The sequence below is a fragment of the Penicillium mononematosum genome (assembly GCF_028829835.1).
Source record: "Penicillium mononematosum strain IBT 11891 chromosome Unknown utg000003l:1.0-8172316.0:1.0-8177699.0, whole genome shotgun sequence".
Taxonomy (NCBI): domain Eukaryota; kingdom Fungi; phylum Ascomycota; class Eurotiomycetes; order Eurotiales; family Aspergillaceae; genus Penicillium; species Penicillium mononematosum.
The window spans coordinates 4,691,282-4,713,947 of record NW_026643273.1 but is presented as its reverse complement, the minus strand read 5'-3'; the positions used below and the strand labels follow the sequence as shown (position 1 = coordinate 4,713,947).

Here is a 22,666-nt window from a genome sequence, read left to right as displayed (position 1 = left end):
TCAAACCCATCCATCCAGTCAAGTCAAGTCAACCAACCATCCAGTCAAGTCAATCGTCCAGTCAAGTCAAGTCAATCATCCAGTCAAGTCAATCATCCAGCCAAGCACCAGTCGACTATCCAGTCAACCATCCAGTCAAGTCAACCATCCATTCAACCATCCACCTCAATCATCCACCTCATCAAGAGATTGGTCAATCAACACACTTTAATCATTCACTCCTAGTCTGACCGTGGCGGGCTTCGGCTTCAGGACAATCGGCAGGCTAGTGAAGCAATCCACTTCGGTCAAGCCCCTCGATAAACCCCCCTCGATCAGCAACCTCGTTCAACTACCACGTTTAACCATTCCCAGTCTGACCGTGGCGGGCCTTTCGGCTTCAGGAAACAATCGGCAGGCTGTTCTAGTGAATCATCCACCTCGATCAACAACCTCAATCAACTACCTCGATCAACCATATCCAGCCTGGCCGTGGCGGGCCTCTCGGCTTCAGGACAATCGGCAGGCTGGCAAATCAGTCCACTTCGGTCAAGCCCCTCGATCAACAACCTCGTTCAATTACCTCGTTCAACCAACTCCAGTCTGACCGTGGCGGGCTTCGGCTTCAGGACAATCGGCAGACTGGTCAACCATCCATTTCAACCAACCACCTCGATCAACCACTTCGATCAGTCCAATCAAGCAACCACTCCAATCAACAATCTCGATCAACCACCTCCAGTCTGACCGTGGCGGGCTTCGGCTTCAGGACAATCGGCAGGCTGGTCTGGTCAACGATCCACTTCAACGATCCACTTCAACAAACCACGTCAATCAACCACTTCCAGTCTGACCGTGGCGGGCCTTTTGGCTTCAGGACAATCGGCAGACTGGTCAAGCAATCCACTTGAACCATCCACTTGAATCAACAATCTCAATCAACCACATTCAGCCTGACCGTGGCGGGCCTCTCGGCTTCAGGACAATCGGCAGGCTGGTCAATCAATCCACTTCGGTCAACCCCTCGAACAACCACTTTAACAAACCACTTCCAGTCTGACCGTGGCGGGCCTTTCGGCTTCTGGACAATCGGCAGGCTAGTGAAACAACTACTAAAATCAACCCACTTCGCCAAACCCACTCCAATCAACCGCTTTATCGATCACCCACTTTTCCAGTCTGACCGTGGCGGGCTTCGGCTTCAGGACAATCGGCAGACTGGTCAATCAGTCCAATTCAATCAACCCCCTCGATCAACCACTTCAACAAACCACTTCCAGCCTGACCGTGGCGGCCAACTCATGATCGACAATATTCGTTCTCATTCATAGAGACAACCATTGCATGCAAATCTACTACATCACATTTTTCGGAGTGTGGTATGTCTTCAGAACATTGTCCTCCTTGCATATCAAATGACAAAACTAACATTTCTAATTTCTCAGCTCCAGGCACACACCACATCAACAGAAAATCCAAACCACGTTTTGATACAAAATACCCCCACCACTGGACAACCCCTCAAGAAAGAAAAGAGGACAAAAGGAGAAACTCCCCGCAACCTCGCTCGAACACACTCCTGGACAGCGACACAAAGCAAAGAAGAAGGCGCATGTCCCAACACCACAGACACACCCTTGAAAGATATTTGAACGGTCATGGATCACTCAATGAAAGGACCTCACCTTGACATACAAATCAACTTGCTATGGTCCATCGTGCGATGGGCTTCCACGGGAGAGGGAGACTTGTGGATACGCGGAGAACATGGGATGAGGAGAAATGGTTATTGCAATGTACGGAGGATTTTTTGAAAGAATTAGGAATTTGGGAACAATGTATGAGCTTCAAAGCTGGCAACCACACATCACTGGCATTGTGGGTATGCCATACGAACAAATGAAACCCAGCCAGGATTTGCCGATCCCCAATGAAGTACAGGCTCGACATGGACAAAGCATGGAAGTACAGGCTCGACATGGACAAAGCATGGACAAAGCTTCATGTACTTGTGGTCTCAGTCGATACTTGCCAGCCCTGCTGAGTCTTCAAATCTCAGCTCATTGTCAACATCACCTTCATGGAGATCATCAACATCCATGTGTCGGCACTTCCACTGTTTGAAAAGCCTTGTTTGTTTTTGTTTTTGTTCCTGTTTCTATGGGAGGAATTTCCAGCTTCATGTATTTAAACATATTGCCTGCGGTACTGCAGTGTCCAACGTCAAAATCAAGGACATCGTCATGTCAAGCCTTCTAATTCTTATGTACTCGTAAATTATAGAACGCCAGAGTCACCTGGGCATTATTTGGCTATTTTCACTCTATGCAGAGTCTTCTAAGGGTTTCAAGTCACTTGGGCAGTTACTGTTTTGCTCCTTCCCATAATGTTAGGTTTCTGACTCGGAGCCTCCAACTCCATCAACCTTGGAAAGCATTCGTTCTCCCTTTCACCATTTTCCCATCTCCAATGCTCCATGTTGGCTCCCTCTCTTTTCGATGACACTGACTCCTCTTGTCTCACGTTAATCAACCAATCTTCACCTCGTCAACGTGTCCTGTGACCTGCCAAAAGCATCATATCTGAGGTCGACTCTTTTTCCCTCGTTGTTGCTCTTTTCAGATTTACAGTCTATGAAACTGGCGCCAAACCCTTGCGGTACACTCCCCACCCCACGATTGTCATCTTCTGGTATCCTCAGTCGCACGAACTCCGACACATACACTGGGCTTCTCTACTAGCTCATCGGCTTCTTCCGTATTGGGTAGAACTTCACATGGGAATTGCGTAAGGAGCTGAAGAAGAAGGACTGCACTATTTACGACATAGCATCAGATGGGTATGACTTTGTCTTCCTCAAGATTGACAACGATTCCAAGGTGAGCCTGTTTGGCACATTTAACCCAAGTGACTTGTTTTAACCGCTGCTAGTGGTCTGACTATAAGACCACCACCCGAGACGGAAACTATGATGAGATCCTTGGAGTACTGGTGCGTATGTTCACTAAGGCCGCAATGATGTCTCCCACTCACTCCAAGCAGTGTGTAAGAAGACGTGGAGATGACGGGCTAGATCTCGATCAGTCTATAAACTTCGCCCCGTGTGGGGTGCCCTTTCTCGGGATACCACCGGCAGAAGAACCCTGGTTGTCCCTTGTTGTCGAAGTTGGGTCTTCCCAAGGTCATGCATCGCTTTAGAGGGATGTCCGATGGTGGTGGAATAACTAGGACGGTGCCAAAGAAATTATCCTTCTTTTCAAAATCAAAGACACCCGGGGCTTTGCGGTCGAGGTATAGTTATAGGAAGAGGTGGTGGCCTATGATACCGGCGTGGCAACCCGATCGCGGCCTCCGTCTATCTCAACTAACCTGTAACGGACGCAATCCACCACTATTGATGCCTCCGGCCAACATTCTAGCATCTCACTTCGCTATTCAACTCCGATAAGGCAGCCCCCGGGCCTAACCCACCCAGAATCCGTTGTCCTCCCCCCCGGAGATGTTAACTGACATCTGTGCACCACGCCGAAGCCTTTGCTGGGATGCGTCGATGTCGACGTCAGCTTGTCTTTGTGTGTCCCAGTGTACAAGTATGGTTTGGTTCTTGTCATCTCAGCTGAAATGAAAAAGGTGCTTTGCTTCAAAGTTTAGATTTATTCCCATTATAAACGCCGTAGCAAAATTCTCAGTCGACATCAAAATATACCTAAATGCCTGATAACAGTGGGTGCCTGATACAGACCTCCGAAATATTGGGCTAACTACGTACCTACATACCTACGCATGTGGATATACCGCCCTGTATACCGCTTGCCTTTTAAACATACTGCCACAATAATAGTCGTCCCTTATACAGCCGTAGTCTTCTTAGTGGTCTTCTTAGGTAGTCTTCTCCGATAGTCTTTCCATATGTCTTTTAGAGGTCTTTTTAGTGATCTTTCTAGGGATCTTTTGGCAGTCTCTTTAGGTACATACTTTTGACTGCTAACTATATGGTTTTGACCGGCAGAACTGGCAGAATTTCGAGGGCGGTATATCTTGGTACGAAGGTTTAGCCCAATATTTCAGAGGTCCTACTGTAAACTGTGGGGTCCACCGTGGACTCTCACAAATAATTAAACCCTCACCCCGCACGAGCTGCAAGCTCTCCAAACACAATGCCTCTAATCTCCGAGAATCAAGACCTCGCCGAAGAAATTGAAGCTGTAAACGCCATCTACGATCCCAACACAGTAACCGTGACCCGCACCACCCCCGCAAATGCGACAACCAACAACACACTTGACCTCGGGAGTTCCGCGCACTCCAATAACAACATCCATACAACAGTGGTCACTCTCCAAATCCCAGAACAACAACACCTGTCTTTTATCCTCGGCTTCGAAGCCTCATACCCAGACTCCCGACCCGCGGTACTGGGAACAGCATCGACCGCGGCACGCGGGGAAGGCAAGATCGCCATTGATGTATTAGAGGATATCATACAGCGGACCTGGCAAGCCGGCGCCGTGTGTCTATTCGATGTAATCAGCGAGGCGGTCGATGTATTCCCGGAATTGAGTATCGGCCAGGACGATGTCGGGGACTCGTCTACTCAAACACCAACTGTCGACGCATCAACCACCACCGAGGCCTTTGAAGCTCTGTCCCTGCGCGACGCATTCGGCATCGATGCCCCGCCCGAATGGATCCTCTCGGACGTGGTCTCTGAGAAGAAATCGGTATTCGTGGGCCGTGTTGCCCGTGTTACTTGTCTAGCGCAGGCGCAGGCTTTTCTTGATCATCTTACGGCTACGGATCGGAAGGTTGCGGCCGCAACGCATAATATTAGTGCTTGGCGTATTCGGCAGAAGAAGGTGGATGGGGAGGGTGAGACTGTTGTTCAGGATTATGATGATGATGGGGAGACTGCTGCTGGGGGCCGGTTGTTGCATGTTATGCAGTTGATGGATGTGTGGAATGTTGTGGTTGTTGTTACGCGATGGTATGGGGGTATTCAACTTGGTCCGGCGCGGTTCCGGCTCATTAATGATGTTGGTCGTGATGCTTTGGTTAAGGGTGGGTTTACTAAGGAGAAGGAGGAGGCGGGTGTGGAGAAAGGGAAGAAGAAGGGCAAGAAATGAGGGACCGGTAATCTCCTGATCTCCCTTGTTATTCCAAGGTTCTGGATGCTTGGAATCTATGGAACCTTCCAATCTTGGGGGATTTTTTGGCCCGTGCGAGGATAACATGAAACACCCGTGGACCCTTGTCTATATGATCAGGGTCTTTGATGCAACCTCGAGCAGGCATCAATCCCTTTGGAAGTGCGGATACAACTTTCCTTCTTGGAAAGTGAGAGTTGATGTCTATCCAGCAAGTTGCCATAGTGGGAAAATCGTGCATGGCCCATCATACGATACTATCCACAAGAATGTCGACAGGCAATGCCTGGACCTCATGCGAACACAAAGAACTCACTTGAATCGATTCTGCGAGCTGGAAGCCACAGCAACATCATCGGGCAGATTGACAGCTCACATGCAGGGCTGCTGAATGTGCTTTGGCGCTCACGAACAACTTGGTCAATGTGACATGCATGTAGCACACCCTCTTCAGTACGCAACTTGCCAACCGCCACAAGCGACAGAAATTCGTTGCTTTGGTAAATGGATATTGAACATCTTGAATATATATGTACAAAGACTTGATGGTGCACGTTATGGGAATCCAAGGCTTGTATCAACAAGCCCAGATGAGGCACTTGCCGTCGGATGTAGTTTTCTACAAGCAGGCCCAACTCACTCTTCGTATAGGCCAACATGTTTTAGATCTCTCTTTACACATGATATTTGGCCTGGATGTCTCTTTGCTGTATTACCTGCCAAGTTTATTCGCATGTTAGGCTAAGTTAGGACTATTGACTTGTCTCATTTTACCTCCATTGTATGGAATATGAGATGTTCACTAGCCACCGACGTATGTAGAAGGCTAAACCACGTGCGCTAGATGGCCGCTCTCATACGAATGAATCAACATGCGAAGTTCTATGCAGGGTCTCGTGTGCAGTACTAAGTATATACCCACTGTAAGCGCTTAGATCGAAATCGTGTACGGGCAAAGAGCGGAAAGTACGAGTCTACTCCGTAAGTGTGCAGGATTCACCCAGCCCTACAGCATATATTGTAGATCGATAATGTGACTACAATACAACAGGGGTTTAATTATCATCAACCATCAAGGAGCAACATTGGAAGAATGGCGTTCAGGGGGTTTACAATATACTAAGTCAATATATATTTGACATACCAAGGCGAGTTGAACCCACCAGATGCTACCGTGGTACTGCTATGACAAGACAACGGACAAGTCATAGCACCGCCAGATACGAACCTCGATCGAACTGTCGGAATTTAATTTCTAGATCGCAAATTCGGGTCCCTATCATCGTTCTAGGCTAGGCCAGCCGAGTATTGCCGTCGGCTCGAAATTACAGGGAGTGCCACCCCGGTGATTTTCATTTACAAGCTTTGTGATGTAGATATTTCTTTTAGGTAACAGGACAATGGACTTTATTCTCCGTACGGAGTACTAGTGGCTTCCATATAGTTTCTAGCGGAGTTGACATCCGCCAAGTACATTTGGTGGAGCTGTGTTGTAACCGAGATGATCCTGGACCAGGCTTATGAAATTAGTATGGCTTGACACCTCTAGACATCCGGAAAGCCAAGATTGACACATTCCATTTGGAGATATCACATGAAGCATCTAATAAACACACTTTGGTTACTGATGTCAAGTACAACTTAGGCTCGGCAAGGGGAGACTTCTGTACCCCACAGACAAGTGCCGGTGTGAGATAGATTGCAAGACCGAACAGAAGATGCCCATTAAATTTGTTTCACTGCGTCATAGGGTACAAGTCGCAAGGGTGAAGAACGGTGTACGATATAGGTAGTACGGAAACATGAAACACACCTGTGGATGTTAGGCAACCTTGGAAGCGAGAAGAAAACCCCAGCGGCTACAACAACAGCCAATCCACAGGAAATGCGAGAAAGTGTGTGTTGCCAGCGGTTGATGGTGCGACAAATCCAGGGGGTGGGAAAGTCTTGTACCTTGCAGTCTGTGCGGTGGTTGGCTCGTCTCCAGCCGCCCATAGCCCCAGTCCAGCGGGTATCTGCGAAGTGTCTCTCGGATCTTCCTACTGGTCATCTTTTTGGGTTCGACTGATTTTCAGCTTTTCACTGTCTGAATATTCGAACATCACTGGGTAAAATAAGAAAATAGGAAAATAGGAGTCCTGAAACATCCCCTCTTGTCCCTTGGCCTTCCCCACCCCTGTGGATGTATGGAGTACGGAGCACACCGATCAACCAAGCAATTGTCTCTGTATTTTCGGAGATCACACCAAGTGTGTCTGGCTAATTGCCATGCATGTAGAATCGGACCATTCAGAGGCTGAGATTTGGGCTTTTAGAGATGTTTGAAAGGCCTGAGAGTCATCCCAGGTTTGTACCTAGGTATATATAGACCCTGACGCCAACGTTGGCTTTTCTTTTCTTCTTTTTCCCTTAGAACATTCCCTTTCTCTTCTATTCTTGCTTCTATCAGTTCGACAGTCAGGCTAGACCTGTGTCACTTTCCTTTTGCATCTTGAATTTTGCCTGTGGCGAAATATCATACATTCCTTTTTCTGAAGCCCTATCACCTTTGGGACGAAAAATAAGACAAAGAGGCTGTCGCTATTGTTCATCAACAAAGAGATTGGAAATAACTTCGCGACAAATTTGAATCAGTTAGTTTCATTCACTCTGATACAAAGGTATTGTGGTTTCTGCCTTTGTGTTATCGTTGCCTCCAATCTATACACGTCTGATCTATTGTGGGAGATCTATGATCATGCCTTGCAATGGATCAATGAGACACTGTCGATATATATTCTCCTGATCCCATCATCTTGTCTCTCGCATTTCCAAGTCTCTCATCCCACGCTAACATTACCACTACAAGATCCATTCCTTTTTGATATCTGATTCCATTCGTCTGGCACGAATCGATCCCACTTGCAACCTTTTACCAGTCAAATCGAACCTCAAACCCCAAAAGTTCAATCATCCAAGATGTTCGTCACCTCCAAAGTGATCGCTGCCCTGATGGGTGCCTCCATGGTCAACGCCCACATGATCATGAGCAGCCCCACCCCGTACAGCAAGGACACTCTCAACAACTCGCCTCTGGCAGCAGACGGCAGCGACTTCCCTTGCAAGCTTCGCGACAACGCCTTCGAGGCCCCCGAGACCGAGACAATCATCGCCATCGGCGAGTCGCACCCTCTGACCTTCATCGGCAGCGCCACCCACGGCGGTGGTTCCTGCCAGATCAGTCTGACCACCGACCTGAAGCCCAGCAAGTCCTCCGAGTGGAAGGTCATCAAGTCCTTCGAGGGTGGCTGCCCTGCCAATGTCGAGGGCAACATGTCCGGCGGCCCTGACACCCCCGACCCTTACACTTTCGACTTCAAAATCCCTGAGGGAATCGAGGCTGGCAAATACACCCTCGCCTGGACCTGGTTCAACCGTATCGGCAACCGCGAGATGTACATGAACTGCGCCCCCATCACTGTCTCGGGTGGCTCCTCCAAGCGCTCCCCGAGGACCTCGAGAAACGCTCTTCTAACTTCCCGCCCATGTTCGTCGCAAACGTCAACGGCTGCACCACCAAGGAAAGTGTCGATATCCGCTTCCCTCAGCCAGGTGACAACGTCGAGCACAAGGGTCAACCCGGCAACCTCGCCGCAGAGGGTTCCGAGGCTTGCACCGGTACCCCTACCTTCGGTGGCTCCGGTATTACTGTCTCCGCGGGCTCCTCTAGCTCCGGCTCCGACTCTGGCTCTAGCTCATCCGGCTCCGCTTCCTCCGGTTCTTCCTCTGCCCCGGCAGAGGGCGCCTCCGCAGCCGTCTCGGTATCCATCGCCCCAGTCCCAGAGTCTACTCCGTCGAGCGCACCCGAGCCCGTGTCCTCCACGGCACCTGCCCCAGCTCCCGCAACAACCTCCTCATCCTCCCGCTCTGAAACTGGATCTGACTCCGGCTCCGTCTCGGGTGGCCTGACGGGTAGCTGCAGCACCGAGGGCCAGTGGAACTGCATTTCAGGCACCGCCTTCCAGCGCTGCGCTTCTGGCACCTGGTCCGTTGCCCAGCCCATGTCGACTGGCACGCAGTGCAACGCTGGTCAGAGCGAGGAGCTTGTTGTCAGTGCCAGTAAGAAGGCGCGTCATGTCTCGAGCATGCGCTTCCGCAATCGCTCCTACCGTCACCACGGTCACGCTTAGTTAGATACACAACATGATCCGCTGGCTTCGGATGTTGTAAACTTCTTCCCATCATTGGATGGTCTTTTTGATTCTTTTTTCTCTTCCCTTCTTATTGATCTTTCTTTTCTGCAGGGCTGGTCCTTTACGTTCGGTGCATTATATGTCCCTTTCTTCCTGTATATTTAGAGATGAGACTAGGAAAATAGGACATCTCATGGTTTTCGATAAAGATAACCTTGTATACTGCGTGGCCCGATGTTGAAGTATCTGTAGTCTTGAAATTGTACTGTCAGTAGTCAGTAGACATTGGTGCTGCTCAAACAATAGTCTAGTTTGTCAATGCCCATTTGCAAAGTGGTAATAGAGGAGTCGGCTATAGGAATGACCACTACTTAATCATCAGACTTCAATGGGACTTGATGACTTTCTTTGTCTCCTAACAGTCCGCATTCCAGTGATTTTATTCCTTCGAGGGGTTGGGTAAATCAAACCAGGGACAAATGTGATGTTGCTCGATGACTTCAATGTTTAGCATCGCACCTGCCGGATATGTAGACCCACTTGTGGACCCCACGTGATAGCTCACAGTATTATCTAATTGCTCCATATTTCCGCTAGTCCGTATATGGCAAGAAGGGCTTAGGGTTCGCCGCCCCACTGCAGTTTCTCACTAAGCGAAAAAATCCACACCCAGTTGTGAAGCCCCCCCGACTCAGAGAGATTGGATCTTCAACCTCACCTCGACACCGACCAGCAACAATGGCCTCCCGCCCGACTGTCTCGATCGCCACGGCTGAGGGCAAGCCCTCCGGGGCCTCCCACCCTCTTCCCACTGTGTTCTCTGCTCCTATCCGCCCGGATATTGTTCAGTATGGCTCGCCGAAAACTTGAAGGATCTACAAATCGATGGAGGGGAAGTGCTGACCGTTGCTCTACAGGTCAGTTCACACTGGTATGGCCAAGAACAAGCGCCAGCCCTACGCCGTGAGCGAGAAGGCTGGTGAACAGACCTCTGCTGAGTCCTGGGGTACCGGTACGTGATTTGGCACCTTTTTCGAGATTGGAAGAATCGGATTTGAATTCGCGAAAATTTTGCGATGATGGAATTCTTCTGTATGGAGACCAATAACTAACAAGATTGCTTCCCATTTAATAGGTCGTGCTGTCGCCCGTATCCCCCGTGTCTCCGGTGGTGGTACTCACCGTGCCGGTCAGGCTGCCTTCGGTAACCAGTGCCGTTCCGGTCGTATGTTCGCCCCTACCAAGGTCTGGCGCAAGTGGCACCAGAAGGTCAACGTTGGCCAGCGGTATGTTGGAATCCGATTGAACGAATTGAACACCTAGAGAATGCGGAGGAACTAATAATCTGGCGCCTACAGTCGTTTCGCTACCGCCTCCGCTCTGGCTGCTTCTGCCTCCCCCGCTCTGCTCTTCGCCCGCGGTCACCGTGTCGCCAACGTCCCCGAGGTCCCCCTCGTCGTTGACTCCAAGGCTGTCGACTCCCTGAACAAGACCAAGGCCGCCATCGCCCTCCTCCAGGCCGTCGGTGCCGGACCCGACCTCGTCAAGGTCCAGAAGTCCCGCAAGATGCGCGCCGGTAAGGGTAAGCTCCGTAACCGCCGCTTCCGCCAGCGCCGCGGACCCCTGGTTGTCTACAACCCCGAGACCGACGGCAAGGACCTCGTCAAGGCCTTCCGCAACATCCCCGGTGTCGAGACCTCGCCCGTCTTCTCCCTCAACCTCCTCCAGCTCGCCCCCGGTGGTCACCTCGGTCGCTTCGTCATCTGGACCTCCTCCGCCTTCCAGGCTCTCGACCAGGTCTACGGCACCACCACCACCCCCTCGGCTCTCAAGCGGGACTACCTCCTGCCTTCCAACGTTGTGGCCAACGCTGACCTGACCCGCCTCATCAACTCCTCCGAAATCCAGTCCGTTCTCCAGGGTCCTAAGGGTGAGGCTCGCACCAAGCGTGTCAACGTCCAGAAGAAGAACCCCCTCCCGCAACAAGCAGGTCATGCTCCGTCTCAACCCTTACGCCGCTGCCTACTCCAAGCAGAAGCTTGGCCAGCAGTCCGTCGAGGGTGGCAAGCCTACTGCTCCTGCCGAGTCTTTCATGAACACTCTCTACGAGAACTAAGCGGGTCGTTCTTTGCCCCCCCTGATGTTTCTTTGTTAGCTGTGTTTCGCTGGAAAAAATGGTAGTCAGCAAAAATGAATCAATGCCTTTTTTGCAATACCCATGGGTCTATTTGGAGTAGTAATGTGATCGGTTTCCGTGTTCTTCTAAGTGACCCTCGAATTCTTCGTATCTTGCATGGTAAGTTATGTAGATGTAGATGGGTCGAGGTGTCTGTTCCTGTGGATAGCTGTTGATCTGTCCGGTTCTCCTTATAGATCTGAAGCTAGTCTTCGCAGGGTCATCGTTACACGGATGTGGATGGTTCAATGCATCGGCTCATCACAAACTGTTTCCAGTCAAGCATATTGACTACATTTTTCAAAGCTCAATATGAAGAACAGGGTCCCGTTCTTTTCCATGGTCAATGTCACTTTAAGCTTAAAGGCTAACTTGGGGCGTATAGTTGAGTGATCTTCCCATTAAGACGCTTGCCTTCGCTCCTCTCTTCAATCACTTCTGGATCTGTCCAGCAGAACAATTACTTGTCTCTTGTAGTTGGCCGGTCGCTCGCTTGATGTCCTTATACTGTTGCCGTCAACTCGCTCAGCTATCCTTCGTGTTTTCTGGACGTACTGGCCGCAAATTCGGGTGTCAGGTTCCATACGACACAACAGGGGAGAGCCTCATCATTCCTCTCATAGAACCAATTAACATATATATATCTTACACTGTCTTCATTACCAGAGCTAGTTGTAGTCATTGAATGGTAGGTGTCGTGAACAAGTACAATATATTTTTGAAAATATATATATTTCTACATGGATAGATATGATATGGCCAACCACATACTATCTCGTAAACATTTTGAGCCCACCGTTGTTAGAGAATATGTTAATTAACATATTATTATAATTGAAATGAACTTGAAATGAATTCTTCCGAATATTCGAGTATATCGTTGCTAGATGACTGACCTATTGAAGTTTCTTCAGGCAGATGCATGTGCAAACTCAATTCGTCCAAAGCAAACCCTGGATAGATATGCGGCTCCCGTTCTTCCACCAGAAATAAACCTGGAGTCTTCAAGATTTGAAGAACAATACAACCTGTACGGAGTATACAACCTAGAGATGTAGATAGCTCAGTCTATACCACCTCAATCGACCCTGAACAAAACAGTCGAGCATATGTGCCAAGGCGTCAACCGAGATATCACATGTTACAAGCTTCCTCACAGCCCACCAGCTAGTACCTAGGTACGGAGTATACACCCAATCCAAGCACATGGAAGCCCCTCTAATTAGCAGCTGCACAAACTCAGATAAGCCGGGTGAAGTCGAGTGAAACATACATCACGGCGTACGAGCTAGCGCGGTTCCCGACATGACGGATATGCCCTGGATATAGCCCATATTATTCGTTCTTGAGACTCGGCATTTATAGAGGAATAGAAATCCAAAAAGAAAACGGCGATTGAAGAATTACTCAAGTTGAAACACGGGATATTGAAATTAGGCAAAGAAGCATTCTCTTGTTTACTTCCCGGGAGCTTCACATGCCACTGCTTGCAATATAATTGACTTTTGCTGTGCCCCGTTGGTTCCTCGGAGATAGTACATAGCTTCTAGGCATACGGAGTATATCATTGTAGACACGGAGTACCCCGTATGGTGTCAAATATGAATAATGGTATAGAGAATAGAGTTTACCGATGTGTTATGTATGCTATGCACCCTGCACGCGAGCTCGTGTACATATCGACCCTTAGAAGTTGGTGGTGCTGCATCTACGGACCCTCCATGGCTACTCGGTGTACTATCACGGATTACGAAACAATGACTCGGAGATTCAAGTGTCAAAGCCGATGATCGTCCAAGTGAAATGCCGTTTTGGACGTCGGGCACGGAGATCAGGGTCGAGGGCAGATTGCCAAGAACTCCTTCAGGGCCTGCGGCTGATAGTCGGAGGCACTTGCGAGCCCGGGTTTTTACCTAGATACGTTAGTCGAGAACTCTTTTCACTTCGCGTTGATGGGTGTATATTGATAGAGGGTATTTCATTTCCAGTGACGTTGGGTTTGAGGTCTCACCTAAGGTTCCAAGGTTGTATATGGAAAGCCTATATAAACCTTCGAGGAAGGATCCATGGATCCATGGATGGATATACAGGTATTACATAAAAAATGTCTGGGGTTCCAAGGTTAGGATATGTATTCTATGAACGGAGTACAGAGTACTCTGTATTGTGTGTATGTTGTATGTATTAGCCCAATCCACTTGAATTGTCATGCAACATCGATCAGGAACATATTAGCCGAAGACCCTGAAAGGTCCAAACCGTGCGATCGGAGGAGAAAAAATTTCCGATCTCGCGGGAAACAAAGAAAAAAAAAAAGGCAAAGGAAAGGCAAAAGAAAAAGAAAAAGTGTAAAGAGCGGCCTCGGTAAGATCAACCGAACGGATAAGCTGCACGAGCAAGGAGAAAAATCTACATCCTTGTACTCCGTACTCCGTACGGAGTAGACAATAAACGGGTCTCGTGCTGAACCGCAGATCACTGAGCGACTTGTCTAAGTATAGCCATGTCTCACTTGAGCACCTAACACGAATCGGTTCAGGGGTGCAAAGCGTATTGGCGCTATGCAAAACATGTTGCAGTAGTAATGTTGCAATACATTAGTGTCTATTAGGAATAGAACACGGTGGCATTATGGGATATACCTTATCTCCGTCCTCCGTATACAATTGGGAAGTTTTCTAATTCTTTTTTTTTCTGTATACAGTTGAATGAACTCCGTTAATTAATGTGGAATCATGACACGGATTATCTACGGATTGTCTCACTATGTCTTTCAATACAACCGATTTAATTGGACTTTAACGCGGATTATTCCTCCGCTCAACCCAAAAATTTGGAGTCCCGGTATTTGTTCGGAGAAACTAGATCCCGTGAAAAGGAGGTTCCAGACGGAGTATAGGAATTGACTTCTCTAAACTGCCGAGATTGGAGTAATGATTAACGGCGAAGTCCCGAAGTCCGGGTAACTCGCGTCATTTCATCTCGGGCCTTTCCCAGAACAGGAAACGCACACTCCAGGGGCTGAGTCCAATCCAGACGACGATCCCGAAGGCTTGCAGATCGGATCGTCAGAAATTGAGACATACATCCTACGTGGTCAATTCCAGAGTTGCATCGCCGTTGGACAAGGATGTTAAGGTGGACCTTGAAAAAAGAAATATGGTGAACCTGATAGCCTGACAACCCCAGAAAATCCCTCTAGAACATGAATCTGTTGGTTTTTCTTTTTAAAGAAAGAACTGGATAGTAGCATCCTAGGTGCAGAGTCATAAAATAACCTCAATGGTCTCGGCTTTGGCTCTTATAGAGTAATAGTAGTTCGAATTTGGGAGCCCTCAGACCGGTGCAAACCAGTAGCCCACTCCACTTGCGGACCATCAGGTCGATCCTTCACCAGGTTATCCACACCAGGCTATCCAAAAGTAAGATAGATAAGCCCTGCGGCCCCAACGCTGGCAAGGAGGATTTTCCCGTCTAGGCATCGAATCGACTACGCCACCAACCGGCCGAAGCCTAAAAGACCCACCGTGGGCATATTCCTGGTATTATCTGAGTCAGTGCAAACAAGCTCACTGGGCTTTTCTTTGTGGTTTGGTCCTTGCGCTGCAAAATTTGAGATTCAGGACTATATAGATCTTACTCCGAACAGAGCATACATATGTAGTACACTTCTATGCTTACTTATTCGCGGAGTAGGTATATCTAGGTAGATGCCGTATCCCTACTCCGTATATACATGTACCCATGTAAATGTATCTTGCACATGTTCGTGAATCGTCGAACGCAAACCCCGAAAGGTCTCTATTGGTGCCATTAAATGTCTACCAGGGCATGAGATTGGTCATGCCGTAAGGAGTAGAAAGTAGAAAGTACTTGCAGAGTGGGTATTTCAAGGCATTTACGCCTAAAAGGCTAGTACGAATACGTACCAATGTACATAGTAGCATCCTTGATCCCTGTGGAGGATTCGCCATTAATATAAGGATGCGGTAGTAGTAGCAGTAGTAGAGCGGATGAACCGGGGGATGCTCGGGGAGATTTCCACATTTTCCCCTATATTTTCCCTATATTTTTCCCAAGGTACGGAGGGAGTACGGATGTATGTCCTTCCCCCCCACTTAGGAGAGTCAAGTCTATAATTGCCGTTAGACATCACGGACGTTCTATGTGATATGCCAAGTTTGAAAACCCAATGCCGATGTCATGTATCCACTCTCGTTAATACAATTCCAGTTAATTTCCTTTTCTAAACTAACCGTCTATAGATACCTCGGGCACTCCCTAGTTCTTCCTAATGTGGCGTCTTTGGAGCCGCCTAAACCGAAAGGGTTCAAACTGTCTCATTTCAATTTTCTTTTTGTGACGTGGAGAAAAGCTGTAGATTCGGTTATTCCGAGTAGCTAAATCTAATTTATATTAAGTCCAAGAGGCAGACGTTAGTACTTTTGGTAATTTTAATAATTTTAATGTACTGGGAATAACTGGGAATACTTGGGAATACTTAGAACACTCTGCTTTGGCCCTTTCTTTCCATTCCCCTCCTTTCTCATCTTCCTCCATTTTGAACTTTCTTTCTGTTTTGAGCCTCGGCTTCTTTAGGCTATTTTCTTCTTTCTTCTCTTGAGCTTCTTGCTATAATCTCTTGAACCTTTGCCCTGCGCAGAGAGGGGGAAAGCTGATGCTCACCAGGGAAGTTTCCACTTGGAGAGAACGTCAAAACCATTTCCATTCTTAGTCTCTGGAATCTATAACGCGCTACTTCTAGTGGCCTTTTTTTTCTTCTGTTTATTTTCCCCTTGCAGGGTGCCACTGACCAGTGGTAGGCGACACTTCGAGGCTATTTTGTCCCATAAGCCGTGTGCCACCATCGGCAGACATCGATCGTTCCGGTTATCATTATCGCTATCGGGGTCATTTTGGCTCCTTTTGTGGCTCTCACATCCATTCGTCATTTGGATATCGGAAACGCCTCCAGTGTCGTTCTCTCCAATATCCTTGATCTACCTACGTCTTGCCGCCACTAATCCCTAGCTCGTCCCGAGGTCGGGAATCTGTAACCGAGATCTCGCTGTCGTCTGATCTCCCCGCTCTGCCGCATCGTCGAGCATCTCGGCATTCAGATCTGCTGGGTCTCAAGTGGGCTTCGCTGTTGTCAATACTTCGGCCCGATTCTCCGTGAGCCTGTAACTTCATAGGCTCTCGTCTCAATCCTGGCAAAATCCCTGGACGTTGGCACAGACTAGTGGAATACTGCAGACACCCTGGCACGGAAACCATGCACCTGAGACCGTGACTGCTCGGGACTAATGCGAGATGGTGGCCTTTTAAGCTAGCTTCAATTTCCTTTCCTTTCGACTTCACCGGCGCACTGTCAAGTTGCTGAGAGTTGACTATTTCGAGCGCCAATATTTTCATCAAAATCCCGCTGGCAACCTTTGTATAAATACCCTTCCCTCATCATTCTTGCTTGCCATTCGCTTCTGATTTTGGAACGTACACCATCGATCCATTTCGCTTTGCTGTCGCCTGATCCGAATTTGTTCGACTTTCTACTCAATTTCATCACTGTTCCTTGAAGATCGAAAAGTTAAATTGGTATGTGGAAAGCGCCTATCAGAAGGAGATTGGAGAAATGAGCTCATTGCTAAGTCGCCTGGCTCCTTTCAATAGATACCCCCTTTGTGCACTATCTTTCTGGGACCTGAACAATTCAACAGAAGCCGAGAATCAACCAAAGATCAATATCACCAAATCAGTCCAGGTAATTCTTTTCCTTGACACTATATCCATTCAAGGATATAAAACCGCGGAACACACTCGTCACACTGGCTGTTGTCTGGGTCTGTTATGCAGACAGCCAAATCGTGTGAACCACTCGGACTGCATATATCATCCAACCGCCATGTCAACCCCCCCAAGGATCTGGGCCCAGTCCTGCCATAGGCCCACACTACTATGTTGGACCCTTCGGTCGTATGTTACCCATGGACGGCCCATCCTCAGAGCAGCAACCGGAACTTCCAGCTAATTTACAAGAATCCGGGGACCTCCTATACCAGCTTCCACCGCCGCGTGTACCGGCTAGTTTGCAGTTTGGATCAGATCCCTTTCCGCGGCAGAACAACAGCCCCCAAGGCAAAGACAGTGGACCACAGCACCAGAAGCCAGAGCAACTTCCATCCGTGAGTCAAATACTCACTCCATCACCGGGTCCCAATTCATCACAATACCCCCAACCATTTGCAAGTTCAACACCCAGCACAGGGCGTCGTGAAGCTGCATACCCGGCCCACTATCACGAGCCGGCTTTCCAAGTTTCGCCAACCTCTGTACCCGATAGAGGTCGTTCCGAATCTCTGCCGCAACTGCATACCGGCCTGCCTTCGTTGTCACAAGTGGCTCTGCATGGTCACAGAGGTATAAGAAACCACACACCAACAAGAAGTGATCCATCCTCTGCATCTTTTTCACACGGCCAGCTACCCTTTCACACCACCTCCTCGCACGGCCAAGTACCAAGTGGGGAACTATCATCACCCGAAACTTCAAATCGGTCAAACAACCTGCCCCTCCGGCCTCATGTGATAGACGAGCGAGTCATTGATGGTGAGCTCTGCTTCGTATATGCAGACGGATCGTTCTGTCCTAAATTCATCGACGGCACACCAGTCAACGCAAATTGGGGCGTAACGAAGGCTGGCAGGCCGAGAAAGCGTCTTGGACTTGCCTGTCTGACCTGCCGGGAGAAGAAGATCAAGTGTAATCCTAACCCAACCGCCGAGGCCATGTGTGATCAGTGCCGGAAATCTGGACGTGAATGCAGGTTCGAAAGTGCGTAAGTGTGATCGTGATCTCTGAAGAATATGCGTCCACGGACCTACCTTGCTGGACCATTGCTAATATTCTCAAAGCCCGCGGGGGAACCGTTCGGTGAGAGGGTCAGCAGGGCCATCTGGCAGACCCGATCCCTATGCTCCCGCTGGCCACGGTGCTTTGGACGCTTCTCTGTCACTTTATGACATGGCTCGAGCCTCGGACAGTGCGACCTCCCTTCCTGGGACTACCGGCCACTCACCGATGTCAGAGGGCTCGATGCTCACATCCTCAGCGCAAGAAGCCACGTATGAAACCATGGCCGAGGCGGACAAAGCTTTAAGATCCAGATCCTACCGATTTCCACCGTCATTATACGGCACAGATGACACTTTTGGACGACCGTCAGCACCTATCGAGTCTACTCGTACACCCGAGTACTCTGACATTCTGGGGGAACTCAAGGACAACAACTCGGACGACCCACTCGCGGCATCCTGGCGCCTGGACCCGTACGAAAACGACCCAGAGTCCGCTGTTCACTACACTGAGTGTTATTTCCTGCACGTGAATGACGGTTTGTACCACATGTTCCCGCATGAACGATTCGGCTCGTGGTTGAAGACCTACCCCACCAAGTCTGCAGACGACAAGATGCTCCTTTATTCTATGATGGCTCTCGGATCAGTGTTCTCAGACAGGCCAGACAAAATGGCAGCTATGAGACGATATTCTCGCATAGCACGATTTGCCATTAACAGAAGCCAGCATACACTCTCTTTGCAACTTGCTCAAAGCCATATCATAATGAGCCTTTGGTACTACGCTACAGGCTCGCTGGTCGGGTCTTGGGACTCGATAGGCGCAGCGGGAAGAGCGGTCTTTGGGCTTCGTTACAACGTGGAATCTGGCGGTGTTGTCGTGGATCAAAGCCAAATGTGTGACTACGGGTTACATCCACAGGCCTTGATTGAGTGCCGGCGGCGAACCTTTTGGATTGCCTTTGTGCTTGATGTAAGAATACGCAAATCCTCCGGATTAAGATGGAATACTAGTGACTAACAAAAGAGCAGCGTTTCTCGAGCCTCTATTCCGCTTCGTCGACTTTCATCTCGTCAGATGCGGCCTTGCTGAGGCTCCCATGCCGAGAAGAAATCTATGAGACTCAGCAGTACGCGACAGTCCCCTATTTCCAATCATTCCTCAACCACATCCCACCCTCCACAGGCGATGATCGCTCCACCCTGAGTCCAATGGCCTTTTTGATCGAGATCATGGCTATTTGGGGAGACATCTCCCTGCATATAACCCGGTTACCACACGTCCCCCCCGAAGCATACAATCGACTCACCGAAGAATTCCACACCACCATCGTCCAAAAGTCCAACCAATGGATGACTCAACTCCCCGACTTCCTGGTCTTCTCACCCATAAACCTAGAACGAAGCATCCGGCAAAGAAAAGCAGACACATTCATCTCAACCCATCTGTTCTACCACGCCAGTTTGATGAAACTATACAGACACGCCCGCTATCAGAGCCTCCGACCCGAAATCCTAGGCCAGTACATCCACCGCGCGCGATACCACGCCGTGGAAATCCTCCGCATCTCACTTACCTTCGACCAATACGCCAAGAAGGTCATTCCTTCCCGGCACAGCACGGAGCCGTCTATATCCCAATTCACCCTCTTGAACCCATTCCTCGGGTACGTGATTCTATCAGCCGCGGACGTCCTCAGCTCCGCTGGTCTGGCGTCTCAATTACACGAGTGCATCTCTTATATTAGGGGTGCGCTAGACACTGTTCACGAACTCGGCCGCTACTGGGATAGCTCTTTGCAGATCGTCACCGTTCTCCACAGACGTCTGGGTCTGATGATGAACTGTCTGAATGAGCGCAGCGTCTTCGCGGAGAAACAGGGCTTTGCTCTCGATGGCCCGCCGCTTGAGACGAAGGTCCATGCTGGCGCTTTGCATTCTCATCCGCCTGCAACAGTGGGTGAGGATCTTTTTACTGGCTCTATGCCTAGGGAGGTGCTTTTGAATGCTCTACGGCTTGATGAGACACTTATCTCGGAGGGTGGTATTGCTTGGATTAGGGATCCATGAGACGATTTTGTCCTCTTGATTCTATTTCCTCCTTTTGGTCTCCTTGATCAAGCTCCGGAATTGGCGTGATGACGTTATTGATCTGGCAATGTTGATGTTCTTGCAGTGGTGATGGAAACTTGGGCCCCATTATCCTGTTACGATGTGATGGATGCATTTCAATAATGATGGCGGCTGGGTGATTGATTCGAAAGTATCGTTGCCATGTATAGACGGGACTGTGATCTACATGACTTGGCTCATTTGCCTCTCTTCGAGCAGCAGAGTTCTATGTTTTCTACATCTGTATATTATAGTTGTCATTTATCTTTTGCTTTTTTTTTTTTTCATGTCTTTGAGCGCTCTGCTACTGCTACTGCTATCTGCTCCTCATGTACTTATACCAGGCTTGGGAGACGAGGGAAGACAATGAGATAAATGAAGATTGACTGAGGTCTTATTTACACATCTTCTAGAACTATGGTATTATGTCACTTTGGCTGGAAACTGCCCTGAATAGATAAACCTGCCTTCAACAGGATCCATCAAGACCGCGTAATGAGTATCTTCATTAACAATCGGGTCCGAGCAGAGCCACCCAAGCACCGTCCCAAGGGTAACCGACACCTCAGATTCAGGATCTTCCCATCCCATCTTCGTATTCCGTTTCCACTTCAAATGCATCGAACGGGGAAGAGCATCATCCTTAACTCTCCGCCTCTTAAGTTGTTGTTGGAAAACCCCATGGTCCCGCACCCTGCGGTCCCATTTCCCCTGCATCGACGCCTGCCGCGCTTTACTCTCCTCAATAATCTCAGCCATGCTCTGCATACCATCCGCCACACGCAGCCCCGTATACCCTCTATCATTCGCGATAGCCTCATCCATGACCGGCGTCGTATCCTCATCGTGATTGGTCTTGATAAGGAAAGAACTCGACCTGCGCCAAAACGCAGTTCCATAATCCTTCTCCATCGCAACAATACTACTCCCATCACAGAAAATCAGATACGCAGCCGTCGTACGCAAACAAGGCACTTCATGCAGTATCTCCTCCAAGGTCGACGTATTCGAAAGTCCCGTCGATCCTCCCTGCATGGGAAGAACAAACTGTCGCAACAGCGACGTGATAGATTGTCGTAAACCAAGCAAAACAAGCAAATAATTGAAATAAAACCCCACATCCCGACGTGTGTCATGCACAGCCCGGAAATTAAGCGAAACGCTCAGGTCTTTCCGTACACCCGTGAGCACCCCCACGAACCCGACGTACGTGATGCACGTCGCGAGCACAGTATCTGGCTGCTCGTCGCGCACGAATTCAAGTTGGACGATCAGCGAGCGTAGTGGGTCCATGCCCCAGTCCAAGGTGCGGAAATGAACCATTCGAGTCCAGAGTCCGTCGAGCATTCGGACGCCGCCGCTTGTGCAGCCCATTAATAGATCCAGCACCACGTTCAGACTGATTAGGAGGTATAGCTCGATTCCGGTTACCCGGCTTATGCCGCGGATCTCGGCGGTTTCTTCGTCTGTGTAGAGTCTGCGGAGGAATAGACGGGCCAGCCAGTGGATTGGTTTTGTTGGGATTTTGGGGCTTAGGTTGTGGATCACGTCGTCGAATATGCTGGTTACTGAGCGCATTCGGTCTTTGTAGAGATGGGCTAGGGCTGTGTATCGCTCTTCGGGTGGGTGCGAGAGGTTTATTCTGAATATTGGGGGTTGTTGGGAGCTCAGTTCTTTTATGCGGATCGTCATTGTTGAGGGTTTGTTTTGATGCTTGATTTCATTCGAAGTTTGAGAGAGGAGGGAGGTGTGAGGCTGAGTGAGGAGTGGAAGTGCTTGGTAAGTCGATATGTGTTGATCTGAGGTTTTATAAGAAGTAGAACTTTGGAGTATACTGGAGGGTCTTACTGCGTACTTATGGGTTACACGATGTTCACCGAAAGAACTGTTGTCTTTGGATGTGCGCGTGTAGCGCTAATATAGATCGACATCAACAATTACCTTTAGTTAGTCTAGTTCGGCAAATTGGTATGACTCTATTAGGCTGACATCTATTGAAGTGGAGGTCTGAGGCTCGACGTGGCTCATTTTGCCAAGCGATTCTATGTCGATCCCGCCTGTGTCTACCCCAGGTGCATGTACCCAACACAGTGTCCCTAGATATAGCCTCAGTTGGGTATTTTAACTGATCTACAAAGTATTACCGGATGTCTTCTTTTTGAGGTTTCTTTTTGATTGCCAACTGAGCTCTTGGCATGTATTAGTGGGCTTTGCTCTGCTGCCATTGAT

The 22,666-nt window shown here is 49.1% G+C and overlaps 6 protein-coding genes across 6 annotated transcripts; 5 read left to right on the top strand and 1 right to left on the bottom strand.

The window, feature by feature from the left end:
• Nucleotides 1–2,612: 2,612 nt before the first annotated feature.
• On the top strand, nucleotides 2,613–3,024 carry N7519_006788 (uncharacterized protein; the record flags this gene model as incomplete). The annotated part of the gene is made up of 3 exons (XM_057293564.1): nucleotides 2,613–2,637; nucleotides 2,809–2,858; nucleotides 2,911–3,024. Coding segments are annotated over 3 exons (189 nt in total), but the record flags the coding sequence as incomplete, so codon positions are not given.
• A 1,112-nt stretch (nucleotides 3,025–4,136) lies between these two features.
• N7519_006787 (IMPACT family protein) lies at nucleotides 4,137–5,102 on the top strand (the record flags this gene model as incomplete). Its single annotated transcript, XM_057293563.1, has 1 exon — nucleotides 4,137–5,102. The coding sequence occupies one exon, from the start codon at nucleotides 4,137–4,139 to the stop codon at nucleotides 5,100–5,102; it is 966 nt and encodes a 321-aa protein (XP_057148374.1).
• Nucleotides 5,103–8,081: 2,979 nt separating this feature from the next.
• Nucleotides 8,082–9,292, top strand: N7519_006786 (lytic polysaccharide monooxygenase AA11 family protein; the record flags this gene model as incomplete). Its single annotated transcript, XM_057293562.1, is given in 2 exon segments — nucleotides 8,082–8,589; nucleotides 8,604–9,292. The coding sequence occupies 2 exon segments, from the start codon at nucleotides 8,082–8,084 to the stop codon at nucleotides 9,290–9,292; spliced, it is 1,197 nt and encodes a 398-aa protein (XP_057148373.1).
• Nucleotides 9,293–9,949: 657 nt separating this feature from the next.
• Nucleotides 9,950–11,411, top strand: N7519_006785 (60S ribosomal protein uL4; the record flags this gene model as incomplete). Its single annotated transcript, XM_057293561.1, has 5 exons — nucleotides 9,950–10,143; nucleotides 10,213–10,307; nucleotides 10,431–10,581; nucleotides 10,654–11,251; nucleotides 11,286–11,411. The coding sequence occupies exons 1-5, from the start codon at nucleotides 10,034–10,036 to the stop codon at nucleotides 11,409–11,411; spliced, it is 1,080 nt and encodes a 359-aa protein (XP_057148372.1). The 5' UTR covers nucleotides 9,950–10,033.
• A 6,044-nt stretch (nucleotides 11,412–17,455) lies between these two features.
• Nucleotides 17,456–20,395, top strand: N7519_006784 (Zn(II)2Cys6 transcription factor; the record flags this gene model as incomplete). The annotated part of the gene is made up of 3 exons (XM_057293560.1): nucleotides 17,456–18,306; nucleotides 18,383–19,298; nucleotides 19,358–20,395. 3 exons carry the CDS (start codon nucleotides 17,456–17,458, stop codon nucleotides 20,393–20,395), a joined length of 2,805 nt encoding a protein of 934 aa, XP_057148371.1.
• A 465-nt stretch (nucleotides 20,396–20,860) lies between these two features.
• On the bottom strand, nucleotides 20,861–22,129 carry N7519_006783 (uncharacterized protein; the record flags this gene model as incomplete). Its single annotated transcript, XM_057293559.1, has 1 exon — nucleotides 20,861–22,129. One exon carries the CDS (start codon nucleotides 22,127–22,129, stop codon nucleotides 20,861–20,863), a length of 1,269 nt encoding a protein of 422 aa, XP_057148370.1.
• Nucleotides 22,130–22,666: the final 537 nt, after the last annotated feature.